Source organism: Erigeron canadensis, chromosome 2 (assembly GCF_010389155.1).
Source record: "Erigeron canadensis isolate Cc75 chromosome 2, C_canadensis_v1, whole genome shotgun sequence".
In the NCBI taxonomy this organism is placed as follows: domain Eukaryota; kingdom Viridiplantae; phylum Streptophyta; class Magnoliopsida; order Asterales; family Asteraceae; genus Erigeron; species Erigeron canadensis.
In genome coordinates, this window is record NC_057762.1 from 5,348,752 (window position 1) to 5,363,901 (window position 15,150).

The 15,150-nt window shown below is 36.9% G+C and overlaps 3 protein-coding genes, 1 non-coding gene and 1 pseudogene across 5 annotated transcripts in view; 2 read left to right on the forward strand and 3 right to left on the reverse strand.

Annotated features, from left to right (window-relative positions):
* Nucleotides 1–276: 276 nt before the first annotated feature.
* LOC122588919 (coiled-coil domain-containing protein 115) lies at nt 277–5,489 on the reverse strand. Of its 2 annotated transcripts, none has more exons than XM_043761137.1 (6): nt 5,224–5,489; nt 4,397–4,514; nt 2,886–3,020; nt 2,249–2,322; nt 872–959; nt 277–738 (listed from the first exon to the last, which is right to left on the reverse strand). In XM_043761137.1, exons 1-6 carry the CDS (start codon nt 5,368–5,370, stop codon nt 644–646), a joined length of 657 nt encoding a protein of 218 aa, XP_043617072.1. In that variant the 5' UTR covers nt 5,371–5,489; the 3' UTR covers nt 277–643. The 2 variants fall into 2 exon arrangements, with proteins under 2 accessions (XP_043617072.1, XP_043617071.1); XM_043761136.1 differs by having other exon boundaries at nt 2,204–2,322; nt 5,224–5,487.
* A 78-nt stretch (nt 5,490–5,567) lies between these two features.
* Nucleotides 5,568–5,640, reverse strand: TRNAA-AGC. Its single transcript has one exon. It is a non-coding gene; the product is annotated as a tRNA-Ala (tRNA).
* LOC122588965 (protein arginine methyltransferase NDUFAF7, mitochondrial-like) lies at nt 5,627–10,752 on the forward strand. Its single transcript, XM_043761193.1, has 10 exons — nt 5,627–6,005; nt 6,131–6,210; nt 7,066–7,209; nt 7,336–7,446; nt 7,577–7,769; nt 8,304–8,362; nt 8,981–9,033; nt 9,135–9,357; nt 9,860–9,968; nt 10,274–10,752. The coding sequence occupies exons 1-10, from the start codon at nt 5,783–5,785 to the stop codon at nt 10,534–10,536; spliced, it is 1,458 nt and encodes a 485-aa protein (XP_043617128.1). The 5' UTR covers nt 5,627–5,782; the 3' UTR covers nt 10,537–10,752.
* The window catches only part of LOC122588967, a 24,170-nt pseudogene continuing 14,725 nt past the window's right edge, over nt 5,706–15,150 (forward strand).
* Nucleotides 14,839–15,150, reverse strand: part of LOC122588964 (beta-glucuronosyltransferase GlcAT14B-like) — a 22,715-nt gene continuing 22,403 nt past the window's right edge. Inside the window, exon 5 of the mRNA XM_043761192.1 lies at nt 14,839–15,092. Coding sequence (XP_043617127.1) covers nt 15,034–15,092 — 59 coding nt within the window. The 3' untranslated portion in view covers nt 14,839–15,033. The remainder of the gene's footprint in view (nt 15,093–15,150) is intronic.

The following is a 15,150-nucleotide window of genomic DNA, read 5'->3' on the forward strand; positions in this document are numbered from 1 at the left end:
AGGTGGGCATTGGATCAGAACCGGTGGAACCAATTCGAAACCGGCTCTTGGTCAACGTTTGACCATGTTTTTTTGGTTTTTTTCCGTTCGGAACCGATTGGAACCGGTAAGGAACCAATTTTTGGATCCAAAAGTGAAACCGGTCCCGAACCGGCGGTTCTTGAGGAACCGGAGCCTGTTCCTCCAATCGGTTGTGGTTCTTGGATAATCCAGAACCGGTTTTTTTGCCCACGTCTAACGGGACCCCATCACATAACATCAATACGTCAACCGAAAGAGAAATCAAGATATTTGACAATTACTTCCAGCCACTCTACAATCCTCTTTTAGACAATAAATTATAGTCTTATATCTTACATCGACAAATGGAAATTGTATTTGTATGCTAAGAATCTTATAGTAACTGTTCTTCAGATAACATGTATGTCGTAGTGAAATTCCATTCAGACAAGATGACATAAAGCTCCAAGTCCTTTGTACGGATGCTCTACAGAATTTTAAAAACTTCGAGATTCATCGTATGGTCAACAAAATAAAGAGTTCAAACTGGAGTCTTGCGTTGGTACACCAATTTTGTTCTCTTCATAGAATTATCCCTGGATCGAACAATTTTATTTTGGACAATTAAGACTCCTCCATTATGTCATTTCTTGGTACTCTTCATATCCTTATGTAGCACATCATGAGCTTCAAGAATAGATGAACGCGCATTTGCTAATTCTACAAGTGTTTCTAGGGCTGCACGAAAATGTGAACAACTTATCTTGACAACAGTTTGAGGCATGATAATGTTGAACAAGTATTCAAGAATAAATGTTGCAGTGCTTGAATTTTGGTAGGCCATAGCAAAAGTTTTAGTTCGGACTTTCACCTGTCTCGAATGAAAGTTGAGAAGCTCGAAGCTTAGGAGAAACTAAAGTCCCAAACGTTGACAGTACTTTTGCTCGTTCTTTCTGGAGCTGCACACGCGAGATAATAAGTAATAGATATAAATAATAGATAATAAATAACGGGAGGGAGTATAGGAGATACTTGGAAAAAAACAATCCTAAGAAAAAAAAGATTGCCTGTTTGTCAGATAAAAATCGCAACATTAATATACATACATCCTTATGAAAATAGCAACATATTGTTTATTAAACCTTTTTTTCTAATTAAAACCAACACATGTGATTGCAAAACCAACAATAGAAGATCGTTCTTTCTAAAAATTAGAAATGTTCCAACAATTAATCAAAAAAGCTCATTTTTACCAAGCATATTGCTTCTTTATCCACATTTTCAAAATAACAAAAGTTTGTCTACCACATAAGACCAAGTAAGATGGTCCAAGATTCAAGATAATATCTATTGAGATAGTTTCAGTAAGCTATGATTAATCAGATATCTAACTAGTAGTCAAAAACTACTATTGAACTACGGTTCTTAGAGGGCAAATTTTCTTTGACAAAGTAAATAACTTGTTGATCCAACCCTCCAAGGAAAAGTGCAAAGCAACATCTATGGCAGTATCTGGCACTGAAATTGCAATAATTGACTGCAGAGATTATTTTAGAAAAATGTTTGACTACTAACCAAATGTATTAAATACCCATAAAATTTTATTAAACAAAGTAAGTCAATGGTGCAACTTTGTGGCACTGGAGAAAATAATTCATATATCTTGATGAAAATGTTGTTTTGTATGAGTGATTCCTTTGTCCCACGAAAAATTACATCTGATCACACTCACAGTTTAAAATACATTTGACTATTAAACAAATCTTCAATACATTTTAAACATTAACAAAGTAGGAGAACAATTTGTGTCTGAAACAATACATTAAACCTTTTTAACAATAAAAATGGGCAATTCACGAATTTAATATTAAAACTGTAGCCAAAAATAAAAATAGCATGCTATAACTTCATGGGATACCATAAAAAGGAAAGCTAAAAAAAAGGGTAAATGGGTGGGAACCCTATGGTCCCATGTACCGAATAGGTACCCTGAGTCATTACCGCATAGACTACACCCGTTGACTCCCCAGAGAAATAGGTGGGAGGGAATCTGCTTAGCAAGGATTCGAACCCACGCCTTTTAGCTGCCTAGAACTCTTTGTTAGGGGGTGGTACCACTGGGGTTTCACCCCATTGGTAAAGGATAGTATGTCTGCTGTTATATTCGAAGCAGAAAAGAAGTTTAAAAGTCAGCAACACTCACATGGTCATCTGTTTTACGGGCTGATGCATCGGTTTGGTCACTCACATGGTCATCTGTTTTACGCGCTGATGCATCGGTTTGGTGCCTGTCACTGCTCTCTAGTGTACTCTCATGTTTTTCTAAGAAAACAAAATAACACAATTAGTATATCATATTCACAAAATGAGATCTAACACCTACACAATTCTTTAAGTTGCAAAGAATAAACAATCATATCATACTTTAAGATGCATGTTGAGACTTGCAGATCACAATGTTAAACTCTGGACTTAATTAATGTTTTGGATTAAAAGATTCTATATTTACCAATATCGTGAACTTTGCAAATTGCTAAGGATGTATGGCATAATGCTACAGATTAATAATAATAAAAAAAAAAAACTACCAAAAACAAACAACAAACTTTATAATGATGACATGTTATATAAAGGGATAAAAAATAAACACACATACAGCCAAAAATCCATATTTTGCACTTGGTTGGAAAAGACGGAAAAATTTCCTTTTAGATTTTTAAATAATTCTATTGCATCTCTTAAAGAATTCAGTAACTTTTAGGATAAACTTGGCTGATCTAAAAAATCAAACTAAATCTCTTCTCAGAAAGCAAAAAGCATAAGACACTAGTGGAGACCAGCATTCCAGCAAGCAGTTTCCATGAAGCAATATAACAAATGTTTACCAGAATCTGGACTGCTTAGATATTCATTCAACTGCTCATCTTCCTCAATGTTTTCCTTCTTTGAAGAGGAGTCTTTATTGTCAGAAGATGTCCATTTATGTAAACCGAACTGTGGTGAGGTCGTAACGGAGCCCCCTAAAACAGAGAGAAAGCTATTTAATAATTGATACGCTTGTAAACATGACTTTAAAATTTTAAGAGGAGATCCAATTTGTTTGGAAAATTTTCCCCTGTTATCGAAGTTAGTTTTAGAGATTAATCAAAATTGACAAAGCTTTGTCAAGCAATAATATTGTTTGTGACAGAGGATGTACAATTTCCTTCACATGTTCTTATCAAAATGTATCTTTAAGCATCTTACTTTAAAGTGAATATACTAAAAATTCCCACTAATATGACTAAATTGTATAAGTGATTAAAGCTGTTATATTTAATAATATTACAATCTGCTCTAACAATTCTTTAAAGATTAAAACGCAATAATCTTCTCTTTATTATTAGGCAAATACTTGAAGCAATCAAAATGCTCTTTCACTTGAATATACGAACAATATATTACCTACTAAGTTTCTCAATGTCCTATATTACATCCACTCCATCCAATTTTTAAAGTTAAATACTGGAGCCAAATTGAGAGAATATTAATAGTCGAGAAGTTGAAAGAAGGCAATTGCTGGTGAACCAAATAGGGCATCTAGTATGAGGATCAATAAGTGAGAGGCAGAGGCTAGCCTAAACGATATGTGGAGTCATGCAAGTGTAAAAAGCAAAAGAACTGAATGATAAGTTCTTTTCTATAAGCTCGTCACTTTTTATAACTTTCTGATATTGATTGACACAATAACTACTTGTAACAAAAAATTAAAAACTTTGGACTATAAGTGATACAGTGTTAACTTACCAATTTGACTCGATTCCCAACCCACCCATTATGTCATTACAACTGTCAGGCATCCCTTTCCCTTCTTGATAGGCCTTCCTCATGGATGTCAAATTTTAAAAATAAAGTTTGATGAACTGAAATTTACATTTATAATGAAAGTTAATGCAATAACTTTTTACAAAAATTGGCAGGTGTCATGGGTCAACTTGACCCATTTATAAACCAAATCATTTTGATCCCTTCCGCATTCCACCCAATTTGTCACTGAAATTACTATGGTCCAGTGTCACTTTTGTCATCTGTCATCATGGATGTCAAATTTAGGTGACATGCGCCACCCTAACACTAGCTGATGCATTATTGGACCGTCCAACAAATATTTTCATAAAAGAGGTTCCATACTTGTCTAGGATATTCTGTTACCTAATGTAGTAGGTTGTAAAGCTTCTAGCTGTATTCAGCATTTTGTATGAAGACCTAGAATGTTCCATATATTATTTAAGGAGTTGATCACTACTAGACGAAATGATGTTTCTGGATTTATAACCCATTCAATAACTAATTCAACAAATCATTCAGAAAAACTCTCTATAACAAAAATCAAAGGGCAAGTGATAAAGTACAGTACCGTTGTCATTATTTAGCTCGACTGTTGTAGCAGCGGAATGATGTTTAAGGTTAAGTAAGGCAGTGTTTACACGTGAACCACCCATTGAATAGCGAGCACTAGCTAACTCCAGCCATCCCTAATAATGAGAATCACAGGCATATTAATATATAACCATTACGTCCATTCATTACAAAATTCATCATCTCAATAGGATGAAAGTGAATATACACATATAAGACGGGAAGAGTAGCATACTGAATATCTCATTGAACAGGACATAAAAAATAAGAATAAAAAGAAATGTGCATCAGCAATAAGAGAATACAACAATAAATGTCACAAATTTGTTATTATTCAACTAGTCACATGCCCGCGCAATGTTAGCGGTAGCGGTGTTGTTATCAATGTAAAAGTAATTGATGGAAGAGTTGTAGACTTGTAGTGTAGTTATTGTAAGGGTTGAGGGATGTATGTTGTAAATAATTTAATTAAGCATTTGACCACAAAGTAATCTTTACAGGAAAACGGGTAAAGGGAAACTTGTAACGAAACCGTTAAACCCATTTGGAAGCAACCAAAGAAAGACAGTATGTAATATCTTTCTCATTTCTACAATTTTATACGAGACATGGATAGATAGACATATATCGCCCACACCGCCTTTTGGGGCAGCGTATGGGGGGAACAAATCCTAATCCTAATACAGTATTAGCTAGGAAAACCTATACATACATGTGTGTATGTATATATACATATAGGGGTTGTCTAATATGCTGTTAACAGCAATTATCTGCTGTTTCACCTCACATTCAAGGGGGGGGGGGGTGGTAATATAGTTGTAGTACCTGGCGAAGAGTGGAAGATAAAGTATGAATCAAGACAAGATAGTGGTCAACTGAATCAAGAAACTTTAAAGTTGTTTCTTCTTCTTCTTTTTTGGATGTTGATTGTTGTGTGTTTTCAGGAGACAAGATTGTTGCTTCTTCTCCCATGATGGATGGATATGGATTTTTCTATCTCAACTGAAACCTATTTCTAATCAACACCAAAAAAACCCCACAGATCACGGTGGCGGTGATTTTATAACTGCCGTTTTGGAGAGTGTTATTTCTCAAAAATTACAGATATCCCCATTTAATTAAAAAAAAAAAAAAAGGAAAGAGAAGAAATATATTAAAAATAAAAAGAATGGAGATGCGGGGTATCGATCCCCGTACCTCTCGCATGCTAAGCGAGCGCTCTACCATCTGAGCTACATCCCCATATTTCTATTTGTTTGTTTACTATCTTCAGAAATCATATATTTATACTCAAAAATTCAGTACTTCAGCAGACCACAGCACAGTTGATAAGTCTTTTCATTTCCAGGATCATTTGGCCGGACCAGCACCACCACCTGCTGCAATGCTGCGGAGAATCATAACTCGCTCTTCTCTATCAAAACGATGTCGTTTCCTCATCAGTCAACCTTCCCCCGTTGACTCTTTCCGTCGATGTTCTTCTTCAATTGCCTCCTCTCACCTTCCGCCTTCAACTTCCGACCAACAACCGCCGGCATCCTCTGACTTCACTTCTCAACCGCCCACCACAATATCCGTCGACCGGTCCGGATTGAACAACCCCCCTGGTCCATCCTTCTATCTATTTTTTATTTATATTTTCAATTTAAATTATATTATATATATATATATATATATATAATATATACACATTTGGTTATAAATATGTAATTTGTAAGTGTTATTAATGCAGAGCATTCTCATGAACCGTCTTCAGATTCAGAACTTGTTAAGCATCTCAAAGCATTATTAAGGTTCCTTCCCTTTTCTTTCGTCCTTGTTTATATCGAATCGAATTCGTATAATAACTCAAAGCGTATCGTCTCTACTCGAATGAAGCATATATAGTACTAGATAATGTTCTTTGTGTATTGTGTTGTTACATTAGGAAAATTTGTTTGGTTTTCAACTTAAAATGACTTATGACTCTATTTTGTGTACCTCACTTTCAAATATTGCTATTGTATGTATGCGGCGGTACTTTTGCTTACGAGGAAAGTGGCAACTTGTATAGATGCCACGTCAGCAAAAGTATCATCGGATACATACAATGACAAAGTTGAATACACATTTTCTTAAGCTGGATCAACTTTAGACAAAGGTGACTGCTTTTTTAAAAGCTTAAGCTTTTACGAAGCGCTCTTTTCAATAGTAGATTTAGGGATGTTTGGCTGAGTTGTTTTTGAGAAGCTCATGGATGATGGTTTCTTGGAAAGTGCTTATTAAGGCGGAATGTTTTTTTTTCCCCTTCCCTTTGTAGTAAGCATAAGCACTTGTAAAGAAGAAGATTATAATGCCAGAATGTTTGTTTCTCGTTGCTCTAAATTTAATTAATTTATCAACAACTTGAGAGAAACTTGATGCACAAAATTTCATAATATGTTCTTAGTGGTGTGCAACAGTTGATTGATTTGTATTGATTTTTAATGCTCTTCACTTGTTCAACTTACTTATCACTTCTTACCCAACTTTCAGCTATAAACATTGAGTCTCTTTATGGCCATAGAAATTATTTGATGCCATTTTCTGGATATCACAATTTAAGGTTTTTATAACTGTTCGTTTGTTTGATTATCTTGGTGTTTTTGGTTTTGTTTTCATCTTCATGAACTTGGGTTGCTTCTTCAGTTTAGAGGGGGTCCAATATCAGTTGCTGAATACATGGAGGAAGTCCTGATAAATCCAAAAGCTGGGTTTTATATCAATCGGGATGTTTTTGGTGCAGAAGGTGACTTTATAACCTCCCCCGAAGTAAGCCAAATGTTTGGAGAGGTATTTGATTGGTTCTGTAAATCATTCTTAGCAGTGGTTGCTGTCGTTCTGTTATTTATGATTTCTAAGTTAAGATTTATCACAACAGTGTTCCATTATGAATCATGTTTGCAATTTCTGCTTCAGATGGTTGGTGTTTGGGCAATGTGTTTGTGGGAGCAAATGGGGCAACCTAATGAGGTCAATCTAGTCGAGCTTGGCCCTGGAAGAGGAACTCTCATGGCCGATCTCTTACGAGTATGCTGCTACTCTTTATGATTGCTTGATATGTATTTTACAATTTCCATGCTTAATCTATATCTTTTAATGTGGTTTTTCCTATATATCTTGCTAATTCTACTTTGATAATATGGGAATGTGATAATAGGGTGGTTCAAAATTTGAAAAGTTTACAACATCCCTACACATACACATGATTGAAGTGAGTCCAGCATTAAAGAATATCCAAAAGACAACCTTGAAATGCAATAACGAGGATGGCGCTGATGAAAATACTGCTACCACCTTGACTGGAACGCCTGTTTCGTGGCACTCGACCCTAGATGAGGTTCCAACCGGAGGTAAGATATCTTTGATTTCACTGACAGTGTTGTCTCTAATTTTAACCTTTTTAATATCTATGGATTTCAACTGTTTCACATATCTCATGTGCCATATAGTGTCTTTAAGATATATAAAAATGTCAATGCATTCGATTTATCTCAGTAAAGTAATTTCTGTGTCATATCCAGCTGTATGATCAGCATATGCAGCCATGCATCGTATTGTAACTTTTTTGGAGTTTCCTTCTACATAAAAATGACCTGTTTCTGTTACTTATATGGTTTCTTCTACCTGTTCTGCATTGTTGAATACAATTAAAAATGGTCTTTCCCTTTTCTAAAGATGATAGTAGTTAGTTTCCATTGGATAAATGGAAATATTTAGGCATATCGTCCATAATTGTTGTGCTTTGTTGTGCGTTCACCGTTAAAATTGTGATAGATAAGCTTAGTGAACTGTGAAATGTAGAGACTGTCAATATGTTGTATTTTTTGAAAGGCTTAAAGGGTCGTAACTTTCTCTGACGTCATTGTTTTTTTTCTTAAATGCAGTGCCAACAATTATTATTGCTCATGAATTCTTTGATGCTTTACCCGTTCATCAATTTCAGGTGTTTGTAGTTTACATTCTGTTTATTGTCTTATACAAAATTTTGGTGATTCTTAAAAAACTAATTTGTTTGTTTTCAAGCACTTATCTACATTAAATTTTTAGATGTCTAATGTCCTGCATTTAAAGGTTTAGTTTCTTATTAGCACTTTAATTGCAAAATACTATCATTGAAAACTGAATTCCGCATTAAAGCGTTCTTCCTTCAGTTTTATTGTCTTATACTATCCAGGGTGCGAATTGAGTTAGGCTGAGTCATTTTAGATAGTCACTCCATTCTGAAGATAATGAAAACTTAAGTTGACCCATGTGGAAGATTTTGACTAACAGTCAGACCCCAATTCACCCCTTATTTGAAAAATCCAAGAAATTTTATGGACCCACACCAACCTTGCCAATATCTTGAAGTGATTGCTAATGAGTAAATCTGTAAACTTTGATTCGATCCTTGCAAAAATAATGAAAGTGTTGCATTTTCTTTTGGGATGGAGGGAGTATAATACACATTTCTTTCTTATAATACCAAGGGGAGAAAGGAAAAAGTTCTACATGGTTGGTCTTCATTATCATGTAATGCTGCTTATTACATGCTTACCCATATCTTAATTATTTTTTTCAGAAAGCTTCCCGTGGATGGTGTGAAAAGATGATTGATGTTGCTGAAGACTCAAAGTACGTTTTAGAGATGCACCATTATCATCTATTCCATTAGGCAACCCTTGTGATAGCTTGCTGATATAATTTGTCATATCTTTCATTTGTTAACTCCTCAGGTTCCGTGTCGTGCTCTCACCTCAGCCTACCCCAGCAACTCTCTATCTTTTAAAGCGTTGCAAATGGGCTCAGACTGAAGAGTTGAGTAAATTAGAACATATAGAGGTTAGCCCCAAGACAATGGATCTGACACAAACTATTGCTAAGAGAATAGGTACTGATGGTGGCGGGGCACTCATTATAGATTATGGCTTGGATGGGATTGTCTCTGACAGTCTTCAGGTCTGCCACTATCCTAACAACCCAAACTGATATACAAGAGCATTGACCAATATTATATGTGTCCTCTCTGTAATTGTTATGGATGGCAAATTGGATGGGTCAAAAGTGGTTGGATTGACCCACTAACACTTTCTACACTTTCAAATGGTAACCCTATTTCGAAAATATTGGTGGTTAATATTAGGGTATCGTTTGAACAAACGTAACCCAAGGTTACCGGTTTTCATATAGATGGCTTGAAGTTACCTTCTCTAGTAATTATGATTACATTTTGATTTGGTAATTCTGCTGCGTGACGTTTAGAACATTTGGTTTTCAATTGTAAGGTCTGAGCTATTTTTCTTATTTCTTTTCTTGTTCTTCATGATCAGTTAAACAAAATGTATTTTTCTGTTTTACGTTCCCCCTACATCACTTCATTTTCAGGTCTTAAAGCATTCATGCCTCATTTTCTCTTAGAAGATATGCATCTTGTTATAATCTTACGATTTCGGTTCTGTAGGCAATACGAAAACATAAATTTGTTAATATGTTGGATGATCCTGGTTCCGCTGATTTAAGTGCGTATGTTGACTTTCCTGCAATTAGGCACTCCGCTGAGGAAGTTTCAGGTCTGTATTCCTTACTTGTGGCAATGCATAATCACTATGCCTATCTTCCCTGCCGCCGTTGAAAATTACTTTAATGGACAAATGTCTAAATACCATTCTGTAATATTACAAATACTAGAATCTCGTATATCAAAATCATTGTTTGATACCTTTTAACTTTTATCAGCTGTTGAAGTGGTAATTGTGGGGAGACTTTTAATACTTTTCTTGAGACATCACAAAACATAAAATTCGGAAGGAGTAGTATTATGATTCATGACCTCCATATTTACTTGAGTGGAAACTGATAATTTTGAAACTTGCAGAAGATGTGTCCGTGTACGGCCCCATCACTCAGTCTCAGTTTCTTGGTAATCTTGGAATAAATTTTCGTGTGGAAGCTTTACTACAAAACTGCACAGAGGAGCAAGCCGAATCTCTGAGAACAGGGTACTGGCGGTTGGTAGGGGAGGGTGAAGCCCCATTTTGGGAAGGTCCGGATGAGCAGACACCTATAGGAATGGGTAGTCGCTATCTGGCAATGGCTATTGTTAACAAGAAGCTAGGTACTCCCGTCCCTTTCCAATAGGATCATGCCATAAAAAGGCCATTGGTAGTTACAGGCTGCTTAAAGCTAATGCTCTAAGAACATTATGGTAGATCATATATTGGACTTTTCATATATTGACTTATAGGCGGTAGTGTACGGTTTAAACGTCTTTTATGGAGTGCTGCAACATGTACCAAAATAGCTGATTTATAAGAGGCCCGAGTCGATGGATATCATATATATCTTTTTTTCTTACTCTGTGTTCATGTGAACGGGTCTCCTTTGTGTTCATGTACAAGCTAGTTCACTTTATATACATGCTGACTTGCTGAGTATAGGTATTGCTTAATTTGTTGATTACCAAGTGTCCAAGACTTCTTCATTTGATAAACATTGCAAGATAAAGCCTTAATTAATGAAGTTAGTACTTAGTCCAGTTGTATATCAAAATGGGTTGATTTGCATTGGATTAATGGAATGTGGTAATACAAAAAGGCATACCAGTGTAACATATTTTTACATTTTCTTTTGAATGTTATTTCTCTCAACTGCAAATAAACAAAAAATACCACTATATACAAGTTTTGTTTCAAAAAATAACATGGACAATCCAAGTGGACTGTTTATATAAAGTCGCATTAGCAAAACTTCTAAGGTAAAGAAATATTGTACATTCGTACTATATCTGTTGTGGCCACGTGGGCTAACACAATATGGACTCAGGTTAGATTCTTGGCCAAATGCAGTTAAAAAAAAAAAAAATTATTGGCCAAATGTTGGGTTATAGTAGTCAGGAGGCACAAGTCTTTTGCGGATGTGATTGGTGGGTTAAAAAATGGTATTGTTGATCAAGAAAAAAAATACCCTTTACACAGTATCTAGGTGGACTACGTTGAATAGAATTGAATTAAAGCAAAAGTTGAATGAATTTCAGTAATTTCTAATTTATTAGAAGATATATAATACGTAAACGTCAAAACTTAAAACTCACATCAATCTATAAATAATAGCCCAGTTGTTAAGCAGGCACTAATAATGACTAATAATGAGTTAATGACGTGACAAAAGGGCAAGATTCCAACCCCCCACCTGTTAATCTCGCATATTAGTTTATGCGCCAACAGAAAGTTAAAATTAGTTATTATAAAATTCACAACAAACAAAGACCTTTTATACCCGCAGTATCCATATGCCAATAATTTAGTATATAATGTTCGCAAACATGAAAAACTTTATCTGTGTTGTCCGAGTAAATATATGCCCGGTTTCCATCTAATCGTGCAGATCGGGGCGTTTCTAGGTTCCTTCTGGTTTGAACCAATCCCAGTTTGAACCAGAAGGAATAAGACTGATTTTTAATACAACAACAACAACTGGTCCTAGTCCTCTCCCAAGCTCCCAAAAGGAATTGGTTCCTTCTGGTTCAAACTTGGAACAATTGATAGGTCCAAAGGTGGAGGTATGAGGGAGGTGAGCTGTAGACAGTTTTAAAATAGGTCCAAAGGAACAATCCCAGTCTTATTCCTTCTGGTTTAATCGCCTAGCTAGATTAAACTAGTCCTCTCCCAAGCTCCCAAACCCCTAACTAGTCCTAGTCCTCTAATAAACCCTCATCGGTCATGTCCTCTGAGCATTTTGGGGCAGCCAAGAGTAACCTCCCCCCTCGATTTTGGCCTCCCTCTACACAGGCCAAAACCACTACGGAGGTTACCAAGAACCAAAGTCTACGAAAAAAGTCTACAAAAACCTATTCCCATTTGCCTTACCCTCACTGGCCACCTCCTCCATCAGGAAACTCCATCGTAACCTTCGGTATTCTATCCTTCCACCTCCGTCGACCTACCTCTCCTCCTGTCAGGACAAAGCCTTCTTTGGCGGCGAGTCACCAAAGTTGGGCCTACTTCACCCGGTCAAACCAACACAAACCACCTTGGGCAAGGCAATATAGGAAAGGATGTCGATCAAAGTCCCGCAAAAGACAAACCCTACCCTAATCCTCTACTTTAATCCTAGCTCTCCAGGCCGTCCTATCCGACGTCAAGTCCTCCAACAAACCAAGATCTATTAGGTCCTTCGCTAATCGGTCCTCCCACCTCATCTTAGGCCTTCTCTTCTTCGTGTGCCTTCAACGTGAATAGACTCCGCTCTCCTTAGTGTGTTGTTCGATCCTTTCTCCTAACATGGCCAAACCATCTCAAGTGCCCTTCTCTTAGCTTGTTAATGATGGTCCCTACTTCAAGTTCTGCTCTAAAAACTCCTATGGGGATCCTGTCTGATAGGTCTTCCCGCAAGACTACCTTAGCATCCTCATCTCTGCTACCTCTACTCGAGATGCTTGGGCTTTTGTCATCGGCCAACATTCTGACCCGTATAACATAGCCGGTCTAATAGCGACTCTGTAGAACTTCCCTTTCAGTTTTAGCGGGATCCGCTTGTCGCACATGACTCCATAAGCTACCCTCCACCGCATTCATCCAGCTTGGATTCGATGTGTCACGTCTTCGTCTATCCCCCCCGATTTGTGTATCACCGATCCCAGGTACCTAAAAGACGCCTTCGGACCCAATATCCGCTCCCTAATGCGAATAACCTCATCCCCATTTTGACTTATCCCCTGCTTATCGAAGTTACATCGTAGGTATTCAGTCTTCTCTCGGCTCACACACAAACCATTGTCTTCAAGGGCTTCTCTCCATTTCTCCAACCTACGGTTTAGCTCTTCTATCGATCTCGCAATCATTGCAATGTCATCGGCAAAATCATGCACCACGGTAGTTCCTCCTGAAGGCCACTGGAAAACTTGCCTAAGATCAATCTAAAAGGTATGGGCGACAAAATCATAATATCCAATTCATAAATACAGCTTTAGGTTTTATTTTACGGTCATGATGTTTGGAATTGTAGTGGTTTGGGGTTAAATATGTTATGAAATCCGTTTTTATGTGTTAGATCTAGGATGTGCAAATGACCGGACCCACGAAAACCCAGCCCGACTCGCGACCCGCAAGTGCATGAAAATCGAACCGTGACCCGGCCCGTGATAGTTCGGTCGGGTTCGGGCGGTCGCAAATGGATCACGGGTTTCCTTCACTTTTTTCGGTTTTGGCTTGACCCGGCCTGGCTTGGCCCGGCCCGCGCAACCCGTGACCGAAAATGCAACAAAAGCTTGACCCGTGACCCGGCCCGTTAGCCCTTCGGTCGGGGCGGTTCCGGGTCGGTCATGGGTTTTGAGTTTTTTTCTCATTCCTAGTTAGATCAATAGTTTTGTACGTAAATCTGGTTTTTTGTTACAGTTACTCTAGTTAACTGTATGAGAATCTGATTTGTATGTAAATCTGGTTAAACAATGTTGCATCAGTTTGAAAAATCTCTCTTCTTTGGATACATGAACGAGGGTTCGATCCCTACCTCCTGCAAAAAATAGCCAGAGTTCCTCTAGAAGTAACATCTCTATTTTCGGGTAAAGATGAGACTATCTACATCTTACTTTCTCTATCATTGTGACTCTAGTTGCATAAATGGTTAATAAAGGGTTTGTGATTTTATCTTCATTTCCTTGTATTTACGGGTTGTGATTCAAAATACAATCTTCTATAGTTCTATGCATTTAACAATAGCGTAAACAAAGTTCTCGAAGCTATGTTTATTGTTTCTCTTAACACTTAATCATTGTTTATATAGAATACAACTTTTATGCACTCTACTGCTTTTAAAATGTTATATGAAAAATAGATTTAGATTGTTGAACTTTGAATAAATCTACCGATGCTGCTGTTATACCCAATATAGTAACACAGGTAAGTTTTGTCTGGGAAGAGCCTAGCCTAAAAATTTTTAAAGCCGATCCAGGAACTCGCATAGTGGAAACTGGAAATCACCGCAGTTTAGAGAGATAGAAGGCGATACTTATGATCACTGAATCAATTAGCATATGTCACAGCTAAAGATTCATTCAAATATTATATGATGACTGTTACTTTGGTCAAGTTAAGCCATTCTATAATGGTCAAATCCAGTAACATATATAAGAATGTGTGCTTTAAAACTAGCATGTACCTGCCTAATATAACAACACCGAACACATTGTGTGATCATGATCCAAGTATCTGACAGTAAGGTCTAAAGTAGAGCAAACAGAAAAAGAAAAAGTTTTGAACTTGTGATATATTTTACATCATGTTTCTTGTGCAGGTTAAATGGAGTGTTTTTTTTTTTTCAAGGACTAATCAATACAGACATCCATTCTTGATCTCCACCACCACCAGCAGTCCACCACCACCACCCAAACCCCTTTAATAAAGCTATAAAAATTGGTGAATAGGGTTCTAAAAAGAATGGCTCAGTCACAGGTTACTACAACAAAAACCCACATTTAACAAAAAATTATTTCCATTCCATTACCTTGCTTTCTTCAGCAGCATAATGTTTCGATCGAGTCTAACGCCTGCCACAAGTCGCAAAATTAGATAAGCCACTTGGTGATGGTCGTTTTTTCCGCACACGAACTAATTACAGCCGATCAATATTCACCACCTGTCATCTGCATTGTCTTGGCCTGAAACTCTCCTCTGACAAAAGAGACTTTACAAGATTTCCTAACCTTGTTGCCCCGGAAGTGGGTTAAGGAGTGTTAAAATTTCCAACTACTGAACA

What these genes read in the sequence shown, in the direction of transcription:
- LOC122588919 (XM_043761136.1), bottom strand. Translation starts at nt 5,370, where the DNA reads ATGGGAGAAGAAGCAACAATCTTGTCTCCTGAAAACACACAACAATCA. An exon ending in TATCTTCCACTCTTCGCCAG is followed by an intron (nt 4,515 to 5,223) that starts GTACTACAACTA and finishes TCTCATTATTAG; the next exon opens with GGATGGCTGGAGTTAGCTAG. An exon ending in CCCGTAAAACAGATGACCAT is followed by an intron (nt 960 to 2,203) that starts GTGAGTGTTGCT and finishes TCGCGTGTGCAG; the next exon opens with CTCCAGAAAGAACGAGCAAA.
- LOC122588965 (XM_043761193.1), top strand. Translation starts at nt 5,783, where the DNA reads ATGCTGCGGAGAATCATAACTCGCTCTTCTCTATCAAAACGATGTCGT. An exon ending in TCATGGCCGATCTCTTACGA is followed by an intron (nt 7,447 to 7,576) that starts GTATGCTGCTAC and finishes ATGTGATAATAG; the next exon opens with GGTGGTTCAAAATTTGAAAA. An exon ending in CTCCGCTGAGGAAGTTTCAG is followed by an intron (nt 9,969 to 10,273) that starts GTCTGTATTCCT and finishes TGAAACTTGCAG; the next exon opens with AAGATGTGTCCGTGTACGGC.